Genomic DNA, 18722 nt, shown 5'->3' on the forward strand with positions numbered 1-18722 from the left:
AAACTAAAACCAAAGGAATGTTAAATCTGATAACAAATGAGACCGGTTTTTTATCTGTATGACTTATTATCAGGCTGTTTTCCAGGAAGGAATACTTTACTGTGGATGTAACTAATGACTTAATTATTTACCTACATATGATTTACCATATACATGTAACATGTATTTGTTTCAGTAGAAATTTTCTTTTATCCAGTTCTTACTGAAAATATTAAACTACTTGCATATGCCATATTTTGCAGTTGTTGTTTGAATAAAGTTTAAATTGACCCATGACTTTTTTACTTTCATAGTGACAATAAATTGGAAAATAATTTTTTTAAAAGTATCAGTAGAAAGTAATTATTATTTAAAATCACAATAAGATAAACATTAAATGAAAGATACAAGTTTATTATTTTCAGCATTAACCTGAGAATGCAATTATGTGGAAAATTGACCAAGAAATACTTTGAGACCATGAATAAATTCTAAAAATGTTAAAGCTACTTTTTGAGAGTTACTCAATTCACTTTTTGATGAGCAGCACCATTTTGCTAAAACATTATCCTTGCTTTTAAAGTGTACTTCCATTGGTCAGCATGAGGTGATTCAATGAAACATAAGCTAGTTTATGTAACCAATCAAATATGTAAAGAAGTATTGGGAGCAGTAGCTTACACTGCATCAGAAACCTAGCCACAAATCGTTGTGATTAAATATGATTTTGATTTCTTTTTAACCTGTCCAAACTCGCCACTGAAATATTTGTCATTGTCTGAGAACTGACACCCATCAGAAACACTGCCTCTTGCATGAGCGGTGACAATTGCACATGGAGTTTTAACTAAAACACTTCATGCAGTGTTTAATTAGGTCTAAACCATTGTATTTAGATGCATTACAATAAACAAATTGACAATCAGGATTCTGATATTAATTTTAAAGTCAAAAGTTATGAATGGTTTAATTTTAGATGTACTGGTTTGTGAACATAATAGCACAAAACAAGTATGAAGTAAAAAAAATTCAAACATAGCTTGTGGTTATTGTTGATCAGTGCCTTGATTGATGCCATTTAAATGACTTTGGGGGTTGTGTTGGTTCTCTTAAATTATTGATTATAGATTTAATATAGCATGTATATATCTCGATATATTCTAATGTTGATTGATTTTTCATCGATTTTCTGTTCTTATATCTGGTTCAAGGTCAGTGGTCATGCAAAGAATCTTGTACTGAACTTAAAGGTTTCTTGTGAATGTATTTACTCAGAAATGTAAGAAAATATTATTTTAAATTAAATTTGGCATGTTGAAGTTTCTAAAGAATATCAGAGATGGATTCATTACTCAGCAGTTTAAAAGAATAAAAGGACAGAGTAAATAGTCTGTCTTCCATTCTTCTTTTCAGTCACTTGAACATCGGTCCTCTGAAGAGATTCTTGTTAATGTCCCTGGTCAGAAATACTAAATATACTATCCTCACAAGCTTTTTTCATAAAAAGTTAAATTCAGCTTCACTAAAGCAGCCAGTTGCGGCAACAGATTTTTTTAAATTTAAAAGAGGTAATTATAATGGGTGAATATATCACATATCAATTTGATGGTCTTTTCGGGTTTAGATGGTCTCTAAGCAGTAGGGTGGTGCCATTTTTATCTGTGTTGACACTGGATGTATTAATGCTATGCAGACTACAGACAGACATAGACTTATCTGCTCATATGCCATTCTCATTCATGACAAGAATTTTAAAAAATACTTTAGACAGACTACCTGTTCAGTGTCATTGAGTTTTATTCAGCTCTGCAAGTTATTTTAGGCTGTTCCAAAGTGCAGGGTTCATCTTGGTCACCGTGTCTTTTGTTTTGTCCTGCATGAATGTTTTTAAAATATTGTATTACTAATTTTATGCTTTTACTTAAATTCGGAAGGCATTAAGGCCTTATTTTGCAATATCCTCATGCAAGAAAATCTTATCCAGAACAGGTCCTAGAATGTGATTCGAGATGAGCAAAAGACAAATTCTTCACATTGTACTTCTGCAGATGCAAAACAACTGCCGCAGACACAGACATTTGTTTCTGTGAGTGAAAAATGAAATTATTAAAAACACAGACTCTCTTCTATAAATTAAGAAGGTGACTTTAACTCATGCAGATTAAAATCTGCCTTCTTGCTCGTCTTGTGCTAATTTTTATTTTTTTCTCATGTTCACTCACTGATTGCATATATCAGCATAAAAGGAGATATTCCAAACTTGTTCCCATGTACATTTACAGATCATTTAATAGCCACTTTTGTCCTGTTGTTTTGTATCTAGTTCTATTGTTTTTTGCCAGTACTTCTGGTGTGTCATGCATTGAATAAGCTACAATTAATTCTGATTGGTGGTTATTGTTTTACTCAGGACTTCAAGAAACAATAACCACCAATCAGGATTTAATATGACATATTTTACTGTGTGATACACTGAAAGTAGCTCTCATATTCAGTACAAGTAGACAAGACATGAAGCAGCAGGAAAACGTTGAATAAAAGTGATTATTTTATGATCAGTAGAGTACTTAAATCATACATTGGGAACAAATCTGAAATGTCATCTTTATGTTTTCAGTGGCTGAGTATGCTGATAGGATGGAATAATCAACATAGAATATTTGTGGGGTTGGAGGCAAATTTCAAACCACTTGAGTTAGACCTAACTTTTTTGTTGGTTTTTCTTTGCTACTAACATAAATAAATGCATGTGCTTGCTACAGCTGTCTCAGATGAATTATAATTTAAAGAAAAAAAGGCAAATCAATAATTATTCATGACTGCTAAAGAATAAAGCAACTTACATAGGGTAAGTATCATTTTCTTTCGATTCTTCACCTCTTGCATTGATATGAACAAACACATTGGTCCATTGATATATCAATTAATTGTTTCACCCCTAGTAACTTTTGAAGGGAATATTGAAGGGGAAACAGGAGCTTGGATTGATATAAGAGACAACTGTTGAGAAATAACCATTGTGAGAGTTTGTACTTTGCCATGATATTTTAATAATTTACTGTATACATTCTAAATTTAAACACTGATAGTGTTATGGTGTGTGTTAAATGATCCTTTTGAAGAATTTTTTCATTACAGTGTAACAAGACTGACACTTAAATATCTCCAGATTCTCTTTTGACACAATATGTAGAGCTCTTGAATATATTAATGAAAAGACATGCATTATCCTGAAAATGCATGTGTAAAGGAGAAAGTTTGCCTTGAATATTTTATGATCAGGAAGATTCTTGTACCTCAGTGGAGACCTGTTCTTCCCTCATTAATTTTTTTATAAATGTCTTTTGTCAAAAATACCTAATTTGTTGCCCTCAGAAACTTTTAAGTTAAAATGTGGAGTTCATTTTCTTTAAAGCAGCCAGCTGTGGAAACAGATTATATTTATTATTTAATGGAGGTGATTGTTGAATGTAGGTATTGAAGGTCAGAAAATAGGTGCCAGGATTGATATAAGAGACTCCTGCTGAGGGTAGGTGACATTTGTGAGAGGTTGCACATGATATTTCCATAATTTATTAAAGTACATTCTGAAATTATATGTAGGTAGTTGGAGTTGTCAACATCACAACCTTGACTAATCGTCAGTACTGTGTCATACTGGATCCGGTTGATGACAAAGGGCGACCTCAGCTTGGGAAGAAAAGGTTGGTTAAGGTAATTTAATCTTATCAAAATCATATTTCTTTAGAATAAATACCATACATTTTTGATAATAAATTCAAACCTGTGTTGAGAGACCTGACTCCATTTTTACTAAATGGCTCAAATTCTCTTCTCTTAGGGCCATCATGTGAATCTCCTCATATTTTTTGGCTTTCATGTTTATCCAGTAACAGATGAAAGCCCGAACTATTAACAGCAGACCACAGCCCAGCGACATGATTTTGAGAACTGTTGTGATGGGGTTGGCAAGGATTGTTGATAATAGGTTGACCCTGTAATGCTGACATTGTAGCCACAACAGAGTTGTCAGCAACAGCAACCACATTGATGGTGTGGTGGTACTTTTTGTTGAGACAAAACTGTTGCTCAGCATCAGGACATGAGATATTCTCGTCCTTTGGCATCTTTTTCAGATGAAATTCTGGTTTTCTTTTTTTTTGGTTTTTGGGTACAGCAGCATATCATAATTCCTCAATGAACAGTGTATTGTGAAAGTTTAATTATTCTGGGCTCACATTATGTAACAAAAGTAACCTTTATAAAGAATCTAGTTCTAAATAACAAGTCTGGTCTTTTAAGTCAGGTTTTGCATTGTTATCAATGTTATTTTGTTAATGAAGAATATACAAAAGGAGTATCGTTTGTTTTTTGAGAGATGTGTTTGCAGTGATTTGTAAGAAAATCATAGGGAATTATGTGAAATAGATTATTTGAAATTTTATTATGTTGTTAACTTTACAGAAAAGAGCATGTTCAGAAACTACTGTTCCACTCGTGCAAGATAATGGTAAAGTGGGTTGGGGGGTCAGAAATATCACTTAGCCACTACTGCCAGCTACTAATGCTTGGTCAACAATTTTAAGACTTTGTTACAGATTTGCATTATGTTTCTTAAAATCTCATGCATCATAGCATATTTCACATTTCATTGTTTATAAACAAAATTATAACATTGATATACTTATTTTCTGTAGCAGTTTAGGAATATTTCTGTTCATTGTCATTTATTTTACATCATGTCATACCTTTTGCTGTGTATGGCTGACTGTAAAAATAATAAAAAGAGAACTGTAATGTTTTTCCTGCATGTGATTTTTAAATGTATTTGAAAATAAGTTCTCAAACTAGTTAGAAACTTTATTGCAGGGTGAGAAGTCCTTTTTCTTGATGCCTGGTGAGAACTTGGAGAGGGGAATTCAGAATGTGTACATCATGGGTGAGGACGAGGGTCTAATTCTTCGGGCGAATGAGAAATTTACTGATACAGATTATGTAGGTGCACATTTACAATGTAAATCATAATATTTTAGTGTCATTAATAAAATCCAGCAAATAAAGCATATTTACACATTTTTGCTCACGGTCTGATTGATATTATGGAACTCTCAGTTACATGTTCGGGTAAAGAATAGAAATGCACCATTTACTTTCTTGCTTAATGAGCATCTTATAGAACTAAATAGCACTCCATGATTATTGAAAAGAAAATGTGATAATTAATGCCATTCTTGAGCCATTATGTTGTGATTTTGTCACTTTGTTTCCAAGTGTTGTTTGCAATAACCACTCACACATAGAACAACTTCAACTCTATATTAAAACTGAATTACAGTATTATGAACAAACAGTATTTAAGGAAATAACAGTATCAGGATAAAGGTACAGGGTCACCTAAATCCTGGGGAAAATGTCATGGAAAAGTAATGGAATATGGCCAGAAATTGAAAATCTCCCCTTACTTATTTGTTGGTCTTTAGTGTTAAAGTGGTGGAACTCTAGATGGCTGTAAGGGGAGGAAGAGGCCATTAACTAGATTTTTCTTCTGGAATTTCGCATATTCTACAGTGGATTGATACAATTGTACATGAGATGTTTATTTTGCAGAACATGGTAAAACTTGCATATTTTTCAAGTTTTTTTTTCATATATCTGTCTTACATGTACTATCATGATACATAATGTATCAAAGGCAAGGATCAGGATACGTATCATGATACAAAATGCCTGGTGATATCCAGCTCTACATATTCCAAACATGAGGGAAAAAATCACCTTGATGCCACTTTAACAATTATACAATGAGCAATTTAAATGTTATTGTCAAGCTTTTTTATAAACAGCAAGGGAATAAAAACATTGCTCAGAATTAAAAGGTTAGTATTAGGACTGGTCGGCCTGGTGTAAGAATAATGTGACTGGGTGGGACATGGTGCTACATGTCTGCTGTTTGATGCCCCAGTGCTAGATATCACTATACACTGCCACACTGCAGATTTTGAATTAATATGAGTGAAAAATTGTTAAACCTACATTAAAAATCCAAATCACACACACACATTTCTTAATTCCTTTTTAATTTATCTGAGACAAAGGTAAGCTCTTGCTTATAATTAAAAGCAGGGGGCATTTGTTGAAGTAGAATATAATATGCATTTATGGGGAGGTTGATTAATATAATCAGTCTATACACTAGCATACTAATACTAATGCAGAACATACTCAGATGGAATAAATATTTACCTGACATAATTATAATTTTACATTGTTTAATTTTTAAAGAATACTTTTAAAAATTATGTTCACTATCTTAAACTAAAATTCTTTGAATATTCAAAGAGTGTGTAGGTGGGTATAATGGATAAAAGGACACAGTTTGTATTCCTGTTGATATTCCTTTTAGGGATTTTCACAAATTGTGTGCATTCGATGCAATTAGCATTTGAAAAAACTTCATTTTTGTTATGAAAGTCTATAACAGAATAATGATTATTATATGATTCATTTTTTGTCCACGTTTTTAAAATTTTTGATATTGTTCTTACTTTCTTAGCAGCTGAATCTAGAACTGAAACACATTTAATGAAAATTGACTTATACTGCTGACATTTCAAACAGAAGCTAAGACTGGTCACATGATCATGTAAAACTGGGTAACACTGCTATAATAATGAGTGCCATTATACAAACTTCTGCCAACTGATAATTTTTTCTTCAAACAAAATTGTATTTCTTTTTTATAAAGTGTAACTTAACTCACAAAATCAAAAGTTTAAAGCAGCTTCTAGTGTAATGAGGCAGATAGGTATAAAATTCATAACAAGTAGTTTATAATGAACTGTATCCAGTTTTACAAAACTGATGTGACCAGTCTTTGCCTGTGTTCAAGATCTCAGCTCTGCAGGTCGATCTTTACAGGAGTGCTATTTCAGTGTGGGTTTTAACTGTTGGAAAAGTATGAACAATGTTGAAATTGAAAGGAGTTCTGAGCAAAATGCATCATCTAACAATAATTTTTGTTTTTCCAAATTAGACTTTGATACAAATGTTGAAGTTAGTTCATATGTTCATCTGGTCAAGAACACACAACTCTGGCAGACAACATTTTTAAAATCTGCAAAGGGATTTGAACAATAAAAATCCAGTAAATTAAATAACTCTGGCAAAAATTCATAGAAAGACAAATTTATTGTTCTGGTCCTTTTGTTCACTGAATTTGAAGGGATCAAGAAAATGCTTACTTTTTGATGGTTCATATCATTGAGGTTATGTTTCATTCTTCTTCATCCTGTATTCAATTTGATAGTTTGTGTCTGTATTTTGATATTGGAATATAGCTATTGCTTTGTCTGTAGGCTGTGTCTATCTGTACATCTTTAAATATTTTCATTTTCAGAAATACCTATGAAACTATTCAAGGTATTTCTGTGAAACAAGATATAAATATTGGAGTAGTAGTCCTAATGTGCCTTCTTCTACTTAGAGTTCTTCATTTTCAACAATTTTTCTGTCCAGTTCATTTTTTTGGTCAATCCATTCATCCATACTTTATACACACTTTTGTTTCGTAAACACAACTCAAACTGTTCATTTTGTCTTGATGAAACTTAGTACACCTATTGCATTGTTGTTCATATGTGCCTTATGCTTTTTACAATTCTTGTTTCAGTATTTTTTGTCTCATTTGTTTTTCAGCAATCCATCTGACCATTATTAACACTTTTGTTTCTTGAACACAAGTCGCAAACAGTTGCTGTTGAATGTATCTCTGTCAAACTTGGTATGCTTATTGGACTAAAGTTCATATGTGACTTCTGCTATTCATAATTCTTCAGTTTCAGTATGTTTTTTTGTTTCATTATCATTGATTTGTTAGAGTAATGTAAAGTCATATTTCTTGATTTATCCTTTCTTAAATATTGTGACTGACTTTTGCCTACACAGTTTTTGGTAGTAAGATGCATGGGTATAGACTGTTATAATAAAAGTCACATGGGTCATGTATGCACATTTACTAATTTTAAATTAAATATAAATTGTTCTTTTAAAATTTAAGACAAGTTTTCTTTAACCAAAGTCTATTAAATCTTGATTACTGAATGCTTTGCACCTTAACTGTCATCAAGAAACTTCCAGATGAAAATTATCGATCTCTATGATCTTTTACAATGGTGGCCATGTACTAAACTTTTTGGTTAAGAAAAGGGCACATTGAGTGTAATCATTACAATATATGGTAGTACAAATTTGTTTATCAGTATGCGTAGCTTTCATTGTGACATCACAGCACGCAACATTCAATCCAGATTGTTCTGGATCCCACCTTTAGATTAATTTCATCCAAAGATGTCTGTGTACTTTAACATTGATGTTACCATATGCACTTCTTGGGGCATGTAAATAATGACCTTCCAAAGGAATGTGGGTGTATAAGAATCCAAGTGAAGTAAATACTTGCCACTGAAAGGTATGTACAATCAAATTCTAAAAAAATTACACTCAATACTGAAATATTCAGTGTTGAATGCCTACATGACCTCTGTGACTTGTACTGTAGAAAGTAGCTGAGGACCTCAGAGGAGACTACATACATCAGTATTCTAAGTGAGCTACTCTCTTTAAAAAAGAATTATTAATATTATTACAATTGTTACATCTTTTTAAAGAAAGGGACAATAAAGAGAGCAATAAACACGTAAAGCCTGGGATTCTGTTGCCATATCTTCCTAGTTTCAAAAAAAGGGGGAAACTTTTTCCCAATTGGGCAACTTTATTTGGGAAGAATGCTTCATGATGAGAGACATTGGCCTCTGGAATGCCATAAGTGTAAATGACTGAGCATAGTTCATAGTCCTCCAGGATGCTTACATACACATCCACATCTTTGTCTTACAGGAAAATTCTGTGGTTCTATCTTGACAGGGAAGTTTTTCAATTTTGGTTACTTCTTTCAGTGTAGCTATGATTCCCAGTCTTTACCAGTGTGTTGGGACTAATATTAGAGGCTAACTTAAGATTATTGGGCTTGTCCATTACTTAGTATTTCAAGGATAGGGTGATAAATATTCTGAGACATGTCTTACTTAGAGACATGTCTCACTCTTGGAAGACAGTGAATCATCTGGTCTTAATTTCTAACCAGGAAGAGTTTGATCTAATTCCTTTTCAGAATAACACTTACACAGAGATGAATTTTCTCACATATCAAGAGACAGATTGTGTTCTTTCCAACACAACCCTTACAATGCAGAAGTTTGAGAATTCATTGGATGCTTACCTGTACCTTTCTGTTCTGGGGACCCTGAACATGTCAGCTGATCTAGTTCCCATAAAAAGACTTCATATTACGCCTCATCAGTTTCAACTGCTAGCAGATAGGTGACCTCACTAGGATCCCCTTTTGGATAGGATTCTATTGGGATCTGTTTTTTCACCACTTCACTCCTTCCTGTGTATCATTGCCTCATATTCAGCATGGGGTGCTAACCTACAACCAGAGAGAGTTGTCCTACAGGAATTATGATCCAGGCAAGATTGTTCCCAGCATTTTAACAACCTAGTGTGCCATTTTTCTACCACTGCAGGAGTGAATCAACCTCAAAAGATACATCTGTGGTATGGTCACCATGGATCACACATCATTTGTGGTGTACCTCAGACACCAAGGAGGCACTCATGCCCATTCTCTTTCCTTGAAAGTCAGGAACCTCTCCTCATGAACAATTTCAGATGGGATGACACACTCTTAGAGTAAGCTGCATTCCAGGCAAGATAAATGTTCTAGAAAACATCCTGTATAGGCAGGGATGTACAGTCCTTGTAGAATAGTCCCTGTACCATTAGCATAGTCTCATTTGACTACAGATGAAGCCATATGTAGACTTATTTGCAATCCCCGATGTGCCAACATTTGTGAATCATTAATCTCCTTGACCTGTTGGTGGACAATCCTAGGGAGTTATTGCTTTTGAGAGATAAACTGTGCCATCAATGTGCAGATAGTCCACTTTCATGCCAGGCTCAATGCAACAATCTCTCAGCAAGAGACTGCATTGCTGGGTTAGAAGGCAGTCAGCCTTCAAGGTTTGCAACACCAGGTGGAGAGTATTATATAATGGATGCAATTGGCATTGATCTAATATGCCCATCTTTGACTGCAGTTTCACATATTTTCTTTTCTTTTTGAAGAAAAAGATGGTTGAGTTTGCATCATTTACGATTGTAGAGCTGTTGTCTCTTATATCTTTAAGTTCTCAATTGGATCCACTATAAGGTGAGACCATTTTCTCTTCAAACTTATCAGCTACTTTGAGCTCCAGAAACCAGTCTTGTTCTCATTAATGCCTGCTTAGAACCGTTAATGTGTTCTTTGGTCATTGTCTAAACTTCCTTATGAACCTTTGGTCATTGTCTAAACTTCCTTATGAACCTCCGAGTTAGGCTTCATTTTAGTTATCTTACCTTGTAGATGGTCATCCTTTCCTTGCCATCAGTTAAGGAGGCATGAAATTCATGCATTATTGATGGAAGAGGAATCTTTCACTGGCAACTTAAGTTCATTCTCCCTTTTTTGCCAGCCCAGCTTTCTAGCCAAGAATTGTCTACCTTTTGTAGCCTCTGGACCAGTTCAGATTTAAATTGTTACAACTGTACTGAACAAGATAGACTTCTTTGTTTGGTAAGATCATGACATTTCTATTTAGAAAAATCAAATGGGAAAAGAAATGGTTGGAAACATATCGTTATAAGAAGTACCTCAGTCTGATATTTTGCCAGCAATCATTTCAGGTGGATTAGTCACTTTATATAAGACCTCATAAATTTCCCACTGAGAAAGCTCTTCCATTCATGAGAATTAAATCCCATGAGGTTAAGGCTGTTGCTGTATCTTAAGCCACCATTCCTCACTGGATGATATCATAACGCTGCTTTTGGCAGTCTCAGTCCACCTTTTCTTCATTCTTTCTTTGTTTAATGGAGCAATGACATTTATGCACTAGGCCCTATTAGGCCTAGCAAGTTCTCAGGATTCATGACTTCCAGTTTGCAGCAGCATCCCACTGGAAACAGATTGTAATTTCTCTTTGAATAGCAGTTATGGGGCTATTCAACCTTCATCTGGGCTGGATAAATTAGTAATATAATAAAAGATAAATATTTACTGCTATTAAAATGCAGTTCAGGGGGAAAATTAATTATGTTATTCTTCCCTGCTATTGTTAACAAATTCCCTCCTCCATCCCTTCTCTGATTGCCTCTAGTGCCAGTCCAAGTCGTTGAAGGATGATATTCTGAATGGTGGACTGGGACTGAGTTTAATTTTGTTCTGTACCTCCCATTACTAATTGGAGGAGGAAATTTGACTTGGACTGGGGACAAACACCAGGAAAAGAGATAACACCATAGTCATAGCAGGTAGGTGTTACATAATTAAAATTAGTATTACCCTCAAAACCACAGTGGACTTGGTAATTTGTATGTTACCTTGGAAAGAAAATGTAGAATAATTAGTACAGTAAGTTATTATCTTAAGTAGTACTGTACAGATAAAGATTTCTTGAACATAGGATTCTTCCAGTATGTTTTACATGAGTGGTGAACTGGCAGAGGGAATATATCATTTCAATTGTGTCATCTCAAAATTATTCTTGTCTTTGAATAGTGATGTATTTGAAGCTGGGTATGTATTCATTCATCTTGGTATTGCAGGATCAGGAACGTAACCCAGGAGACCGATGGATGATTCGAGGGCCAAAAGAATATGTCCCACCAGTTGAAGTAGAAGTTGTGATGAAGAGGAAAGCAATCCCCTTGGATGAGAATGAGGGTATATATGTCCGTGACATTAAGACTGGTAAAGTTAGGGGTGTCGCTGGTGAGACCTATATGCTTAACCAGGATGAAGAATTATGGGAGAAGGAGCTACCACCATCAGTTGAGAACCTTTTGGGTCGGATTAAAGACCCTTTGGCTGATCGAGCAGATCATGGAAAGAGTGAGGAGACTACCAAACCCCGCGACAAGACAAAGGTTATCACCTTTCGTGTGCCTCATAATGCTGCAGTGCAGATTTATGACTACAAAGAGAAAAAAGCAAGGTATGAAAAGCTTGCATTGCTTGTTTTTATTTTAAGTCCTGTTTGGAGACCTTATGGATTTAAAAGAATGAAGTCATTGCTCATCTTGAGTGAAAGATCTCTTCCTAGCACCAGATTATAAAATTTATATTGATAATACTTTGGTGGATTTTCTTTCCTTATGATCTTATGGGTTCCATCCTTTTAATAAGTAAACATATTATCCAAAATCATCAGATTCATTGATATTAGTGTTGATATTAAGGCATTGCAATGTGTTCATAGTTGTTTCAATGAAATAAATATATCTTAACTTATCAATAGAGAATCTATATTAACTCAAGTTTCCAAAAAAGCATGTGAGAATGCAGTCCCTGGTGATGAAATAATGTGTAAAATAAAAAAAGGTGTGTAATAATATACAAACTTAAATCACCAATAAAACATAATCAACTTAAGAAGATGATGTGTTGTGGTGTAGGGAAAGCTCTTAACGGAACACCTGTAGGTCTACATTCTATTATTCTAAAATTGTGCTTAAATTTTCATTATTGATTTGTTTAGAAAAGAATTGAAAGACTGAATCTATAATGTACTTCATGTAACAACACACTTGTTACCGCACTGGTGGCCTAGTGGTTAGATCATCCCCCTTGGATGTGGGAGGTCATGGGTTTGAATCCCAACAGACTCATATCAGAGACTTATAAATTATAAAAATCGTACTAACAGCTGCCTTGCTTGGTGCTCAGCATTAAGAGGTTAGTGTTAGGACTGGTTGGCCTGGTGTCAAGATAATGTGACTGGGTGGGACATGATATTACATGTCTATGGCATGGTGCCCAAGTGCTAGACATTACTATAAACTGCCACACTGCAGACATCGTAGCGATATGACTAAAAAATTGTTAAAGCTACATCAAAAGTCCAAATCACACTCACAACACACTTGTTAATGCATCTTGTGATTCATGTGTTTAGCACTGTCTATTATTCGCTTACTTTGTAACTGGTGTTATTGTAATGATTTATTAACTAACTGCAATGACAATTTATCCTTTTTGGGGGGTATTATTGTGTCATTTCAGTGAAACATCAACAAAGAGCAATAAATGCTAGAAGTTAAAGGCCAGAGGGACATGCATGACTTGTGTCTGGCATGGTCAAAGTTTACTTCATCCTTTCTTTGCAGTGTGTTTGCCATATTGGCATATGGTCAGAGTATATTTAGGCCACTGTCTTGCAGAAGGCAACCAAAGGACAGGAGAGGAAAATCTCACAAGGACAACACATGTATTAGGCACTCATCTGAAGACAGAATCTCTTGGAAGCCTTGTGGAAGATGTTGCTGGCCATTTTACCCCACCCCACTCAGCTAAAGTGCAGCATATACAATCATCAGCTACTATCACTTCTGCAGAAATGTCACCAGGGAGCATCACTATGAGGTTTTCAGTCAAAGCTATATGTTACATCCTTTGAATTAAAGCTGTGTTCCGGTTCATGAGACGATGATGTAATTAACAAATTCTGGGCAAATTTTGCCCTTATTTCCCACTATTATTTCCACAGGTAATTTTTACACATTGGGGGAGTGCCTCTCCCCCCCCCCCCCCCCCCCCCATATAGGCAGCCCAGTTGGCATAAGTCCAGGTGCATGTTTTTTTTTTTTTTTAATTGATCCATTTATTTTGTCCTGTGCCACATTATTGCTGTCTGGGTTGTCCTGCCAGTCCAGTAGTCTCAATTCAGGGATCTTACTGATAGGTCCATCCATCTATCCATGCCTATGGATTCATATTTATACAACTATGGTGATCTTAGTGCTAGTTCCGTCAATCTTGTCAGGCCTTCAGCAGCACATATGTATGATGACAGAAAGTTTCATAATAGATCTATCCATCCGGTCATGCTTATGGCTTGGCCAGTAATGACATCAACTTGACTGCCTAGTGTACAGACTGCAGCCATGAATACCTTGCTTCTGGCAAACCAGCCATCAATACCAGTCTGACAAATTCATCATGCAGAGCTGGCTTAACTTATTTTCATAGCTTACCTGTAGAAAGTTACCTTGACTTATATTGAGATGACAACAGTGTCATCTATGCAAGCAGGTATGGTTTATCAGGATATGGAGGCAGAACCTGAAATGTGTGACGATACTCCTGAATAACGGCCTTACTCAGATCCAACCATGGCACAGGGTGAGTTCAGCTTTAAGGCTGCCATCAAAGATATATACCAGGTGTTTTCAGCTTGAGAATGCCCTCCATTCTCTACTGCTTTGCCTGACTATAAGGTAAAGCATTGATAGATATTGACAATGAGGAAGAGATTCCATTCTTCCAACTTCTTCCCAAGTCAGTCATGATCAGAGAGAATAATGACCATCTTGGGAAGAATCAGTAATCCATAGAATACTAATGTTTCCTTTTCCAAAAGCCAAGTACAAGTGATGTTTTCATCATGCTTGACACAAACTCTGACACTTTCCATCCTGAACTCCCAGCTTTAGAATAAATTTTAGTGGTGGTTCACATGTCCGTCCCAACTTTTTACAATGTGGACAAGAATGTGTTTCATGCTGCATCCGAGTTTGAAGTGTTGTCTCTATGGCTTCAGTGATAAAGTTTGCCTTAGTGGAGATTTTCAAACTGGCCAAAAGATTATGTAATGAGCATGCCTGGAAGGCAACAGCCAGAATTGCTTGGGTCATTAACAGGGCAAAATTAAAGAAGTTCAGGGGGCCCTGTGTGGCCAAGTGGTCTAAAGCGCTCACGGATCACTGCCATCTCACCTCTGTCTGCATGGGTTTGAGTCTCAGGCTCAGCTAATGTAGGTATATGTAAAAGCTTGCCAGTAGCTTCTTGTGGGTAGGTGGTTCTTTCCAGAGGTTTTCCTGGGTTCTTCCTCCACCATTTATACTGGCCACCATATATAACCTATCTTGTGCTGTAATATGGCATTAAACCCTATAACAACAAGAAATTCGGAGGCAAGCAGCTCAGGAACTGCCCCTATAACAGGCTGACCACCTGTCTTTTGAAGTTCCTCTCCTCACTTCTGCCAGAGGGATGATATGCATCATAGGTTCAGTTCTGATTCCAGTCAAATTCCAGGATGCATCAACCAAATCAGTTTAGGTGGCAACCTTGCAATGGGGGTTGAGTGGGTGGGGGAAACCAAGATTCTCCTCCTCTGAACCTCTTAGCTCATGATGCTGACTAACCACCCCACCACCTGCAGACACTCTACCAGTGGGTACCCAAGTCATACAACTAAAATTTTGTTGAATCAACTTGTTTCTTCAAAACCAATTGGTAATCCAGGTAACTTCTTCCTCTCCCCTTCTAATGGACATACCATCAGATCAGGAGAATGATGCATTGGAGATGGTGACCCTCCCCAAATATCAGGGGTTTTATTCAAGGGTTTTTTTTTTTATAAAAAGGCATCTCAGTCATTACATTCTTCCACTGAAAGTTAAAGATGGATGCAGCAAAATTGATGTGATTTGCCATCAGAAGGGATAGGTATGCCATCATTCTCAATTTGACTGAAGCATATTTTCATGTCCCTATCTACCTGGTGCAATGAAAGTTTCTGTTTTACTTACAACAAGGTTTACCACTTTCAAGTTCATCCATTTGTCCTAAACATCAGCTACTTGGTCTTTATCAAAATCATATGTATGATTAGAACTATTATGATCACATGTTTGGATTTTTGTTAAGTTCTTCCCTTTTGCAGAATTTTTTTAAACGGAACGATAATTTTCCAATACAAGATGATTAATTTCAGTAAAACAAGGTATTAAAAGAAACGTTAAGTTATACATTTTAGGCAATGATTCATAATTCAAACTGAAAACATATAAATTAGCAATGTAACATTCCAAGTTGATAATAATTTTGAAAATATAATTATTTGTAATAGACTATTTTGTAAGATAACAATAAATTATTACAATCTCATGGATAAATAGGTTTTTACTAAGGAGAAAGGCTTTGTGGGAATATACCAATCATATAGTATAGCCTTTGTGCTGCATGACTGAGAGTGTCTCTGATGCATACCAATAAATGTTATCTTGACATGAGAATTTTTTTTACATTTTATGTGCAAGAATAAGATTTTGGTTTAAAAACATGATTTTGGCAAGAATCATGCCCAAGTTAAAAAAAAATTTTGCTGTGAATTATGGCTAAAAACTTGACCATATTTGAAACTCGTGATATTTTGAAGCTAATTTGATACGTTTGGTTAAACAGAGTTTGACAGTTGCTAGTATTACAATTTTAAAGTGCCTAAACCGTGTGCTATTTGTTATCACATGCATTGTGTATTATTTTAAGGTGTTTCATATATCCAGTGCCATTTCTCACAAGTCTTTTTTATAATGAATATTTCGTGTTTTTAGCTTAAACAAAAAAAAAGAAAAAGAAAGAAGTATATTTTCCTCCTGAAACACTTTTAAAATTTAATTGCTAAAAGCATAAAAACCCATGAGGTAAAACAAATCTTGAAAAATTTGGTAGTTGATCCAAGCTTATTCAATGATATGAATGAAACTACAACATTCTGGTCAAGAGTCCAACACCATAACACACTGAGCCATTGTAGATGCCTTGGGTGGGGATCTCTGTGGTTTCTAGAGACCTCATCTTGTAAAATTGTACATTATACTTCTCCCTCAATAACTTGTGCAGGTCGGGGTCCAGAAACACAGATCACACTATAAGTGAGGGCACGAGTTAATGGAAGGACCTTCTAAAACCCACTAGACATCCAGAAAATTGCCGATGGGGGGGGAGGGCTGGGCTATTTAATGGCTGAATCCTCATTTTATAATTGAATTGAGAAAAATTGTATCCATAATCAAGTAATTCCATAAAAAAATGCACACACGGAGATTTAAAATATTCAATAAGTTTGTCACAGGTCTGAATTCAGTGGATAAACATAGCACAATCACATAACAAATGATGAAGCACATTTACTTTTCAGTACGTCCCAAGTCAGTAATAGTTAGTTTGTGTTTTAAGCCGCTGTTGGTAGTTTTCGTAAGCACAAACTTTTTCCCTGCAAAAAGGAAACTTTCATGGCACAGTAAAAGTGTTCCAGTCACGTTGTAAAATGAAAAAATCCATCAGATTTCATAGCTTTTATTTAAGTTTGGTACTGACTTCTTTGAAGAAAAGTTCTTTGTTTTTATTGAAGAGTGTAGTTGGCTTTCAAGCAAAGACCCATTTCTTACTGTGGCGGCAACATCAAAAAATTGTATTGCATGATTGAGACTGATTTTTTCCATTTGCTTAGTACGTTTTCATAACAGTCAGTGCTTCAAAGGTAATGTTTTCTTGAAATTTCAGCAAACTATTTTATCTGGGTACATTTTTAAAAAAAGGAATTGGCCGTCATTTGGTCAATTGTAGTTACAGTTCCTCCTGCCTATTGAATACACCAACAAGTATGATGTTCTTTGGGTTTTTTTGCTTTGTTTTTTAAACATTTGTGGTAATGGAGTGTTGCTGCCTACCATTCATGCGTCAGAAATTTAACAAAGGGTCAGTGGTCGATAGAGATGCAGGTGTTCTGGTCTGATGACAAGGATTAGTGCAGAAAATGTGGGTGTTCTGAAGGATTTTATTCTGAGTGGAAAGAAGAGGAATTTTACTTACCATCCACATACAAATGTCTGTCTATGTAAATATATTAATTACTAGAAAGTGGTTGAAAATCCAATGAAAGATAGATTATGAGACAGTGCTTCCTCCGGTTGATCTCCGCTACCAAAAATGTTAACAACAAAAAAAAAAGCGGATATCTCGCAACATACAATACTCATGCTCGATGCCAACATAAGTGGATTATGATATAATAATGCACTGTTAAGATGGTTTGTCAATATGGACAAAGAAATTGTTTACATAACAATAGATAAACTTCAGTGCATTTTATATCAAATTTGTGGCTTCCTTTCATGGGGCCTCTGAATTTCTTCCCTCCAAACCAATAGTTGTATATACAAGTTTAAACAGCCAACCATGTCGGCAATACAAAAATTGGCAGATGGTATACTTTGCCTCCAATAAGGAAAATAAAATCGTAGTTTGCGACATTGGCAAAGCCCTATGCGATCTTAGAATAAACGTTTTACACTTTATTTTTCATACTTTTAAGAAGAAAAACTTTTTTCATGTACGAGAAAAATACATATAAAATTTCAGGAGCCACACCATGATCGTCTTGTATTATTCATGCACGATCTCTTAACCAAAATGTTAATAAACTTTTTATGTTGTTTTTTTTTTTCGTTCTTTTGAGAAAGAATTTTTTTTTCGTGCACGAAGTGATTGTAAATGGCAAACCAATTGACCACTATGATAAGGAAGCAAGGGGTTTAATTGAATCATTCTCAAAATTTGTGGAGAAAACTGGTCTGCTAGTAGCCAAAGTTTTAGCACATCCTAAAAATGGATACATTCCTATCCGAATAGCAAATTTAGGAGAAAAACCAGTTTAATTGCAGAATTTCAACCCATTCAGATTGTACACAGTACACCTGCTGGTGCAGTAAACCAGAAAGGGGGTAGAGTTCAACAATTGCCAGAACATCTAACAGAAATGTTTGTAAGGTCTTCTAAAAATCTGGATAAAGAA

The 18722-nt window shown here is 35.1% G+C and overlaps 1 protein-coding gene across 1 annotated transcript in view; it reads left to right on the plus strand.

Moving 5' to 3' along the window:
- Positions 1 to 18722, plus strand: part of LOC149805513 (major vault protein-like) — a 99594-nt gene that overhangs the window by 37546 nt on the left and 43326 nt on the right. The window contains exons 7-9 of the mRNA XM_089950118.1: positions 3583 to 3693; positions 4849 to 4974; positions 11689 to 12077. Of these exons, the coding sequence (XP_089806244.1) occupies positions 3583 to 3693; positions 4849 to 4974; positions 11689 to 12077 (626 nt within the window). The remainder of the gene's footprint in view (positions 1 to 3582; positions 3694 to 4848; positions 4975 to 11688; positions 12078 to 18722) is intronic.

Source organism: Sinohyriopsis cumingii, chromosome 2 (assembly GCF_028554795.1).
Source record: "Sinohyriopsis cumingii isolate HCF-2022 chromosome 2, ASM2855479v2, whole genome shotgun sequence".
NCBI lineage: Eukaryota > Metazoa > Mollusca > Bivalvia > Unionida > Unionidae > Sinohyriopsis > Sinohyriopsis cumingii.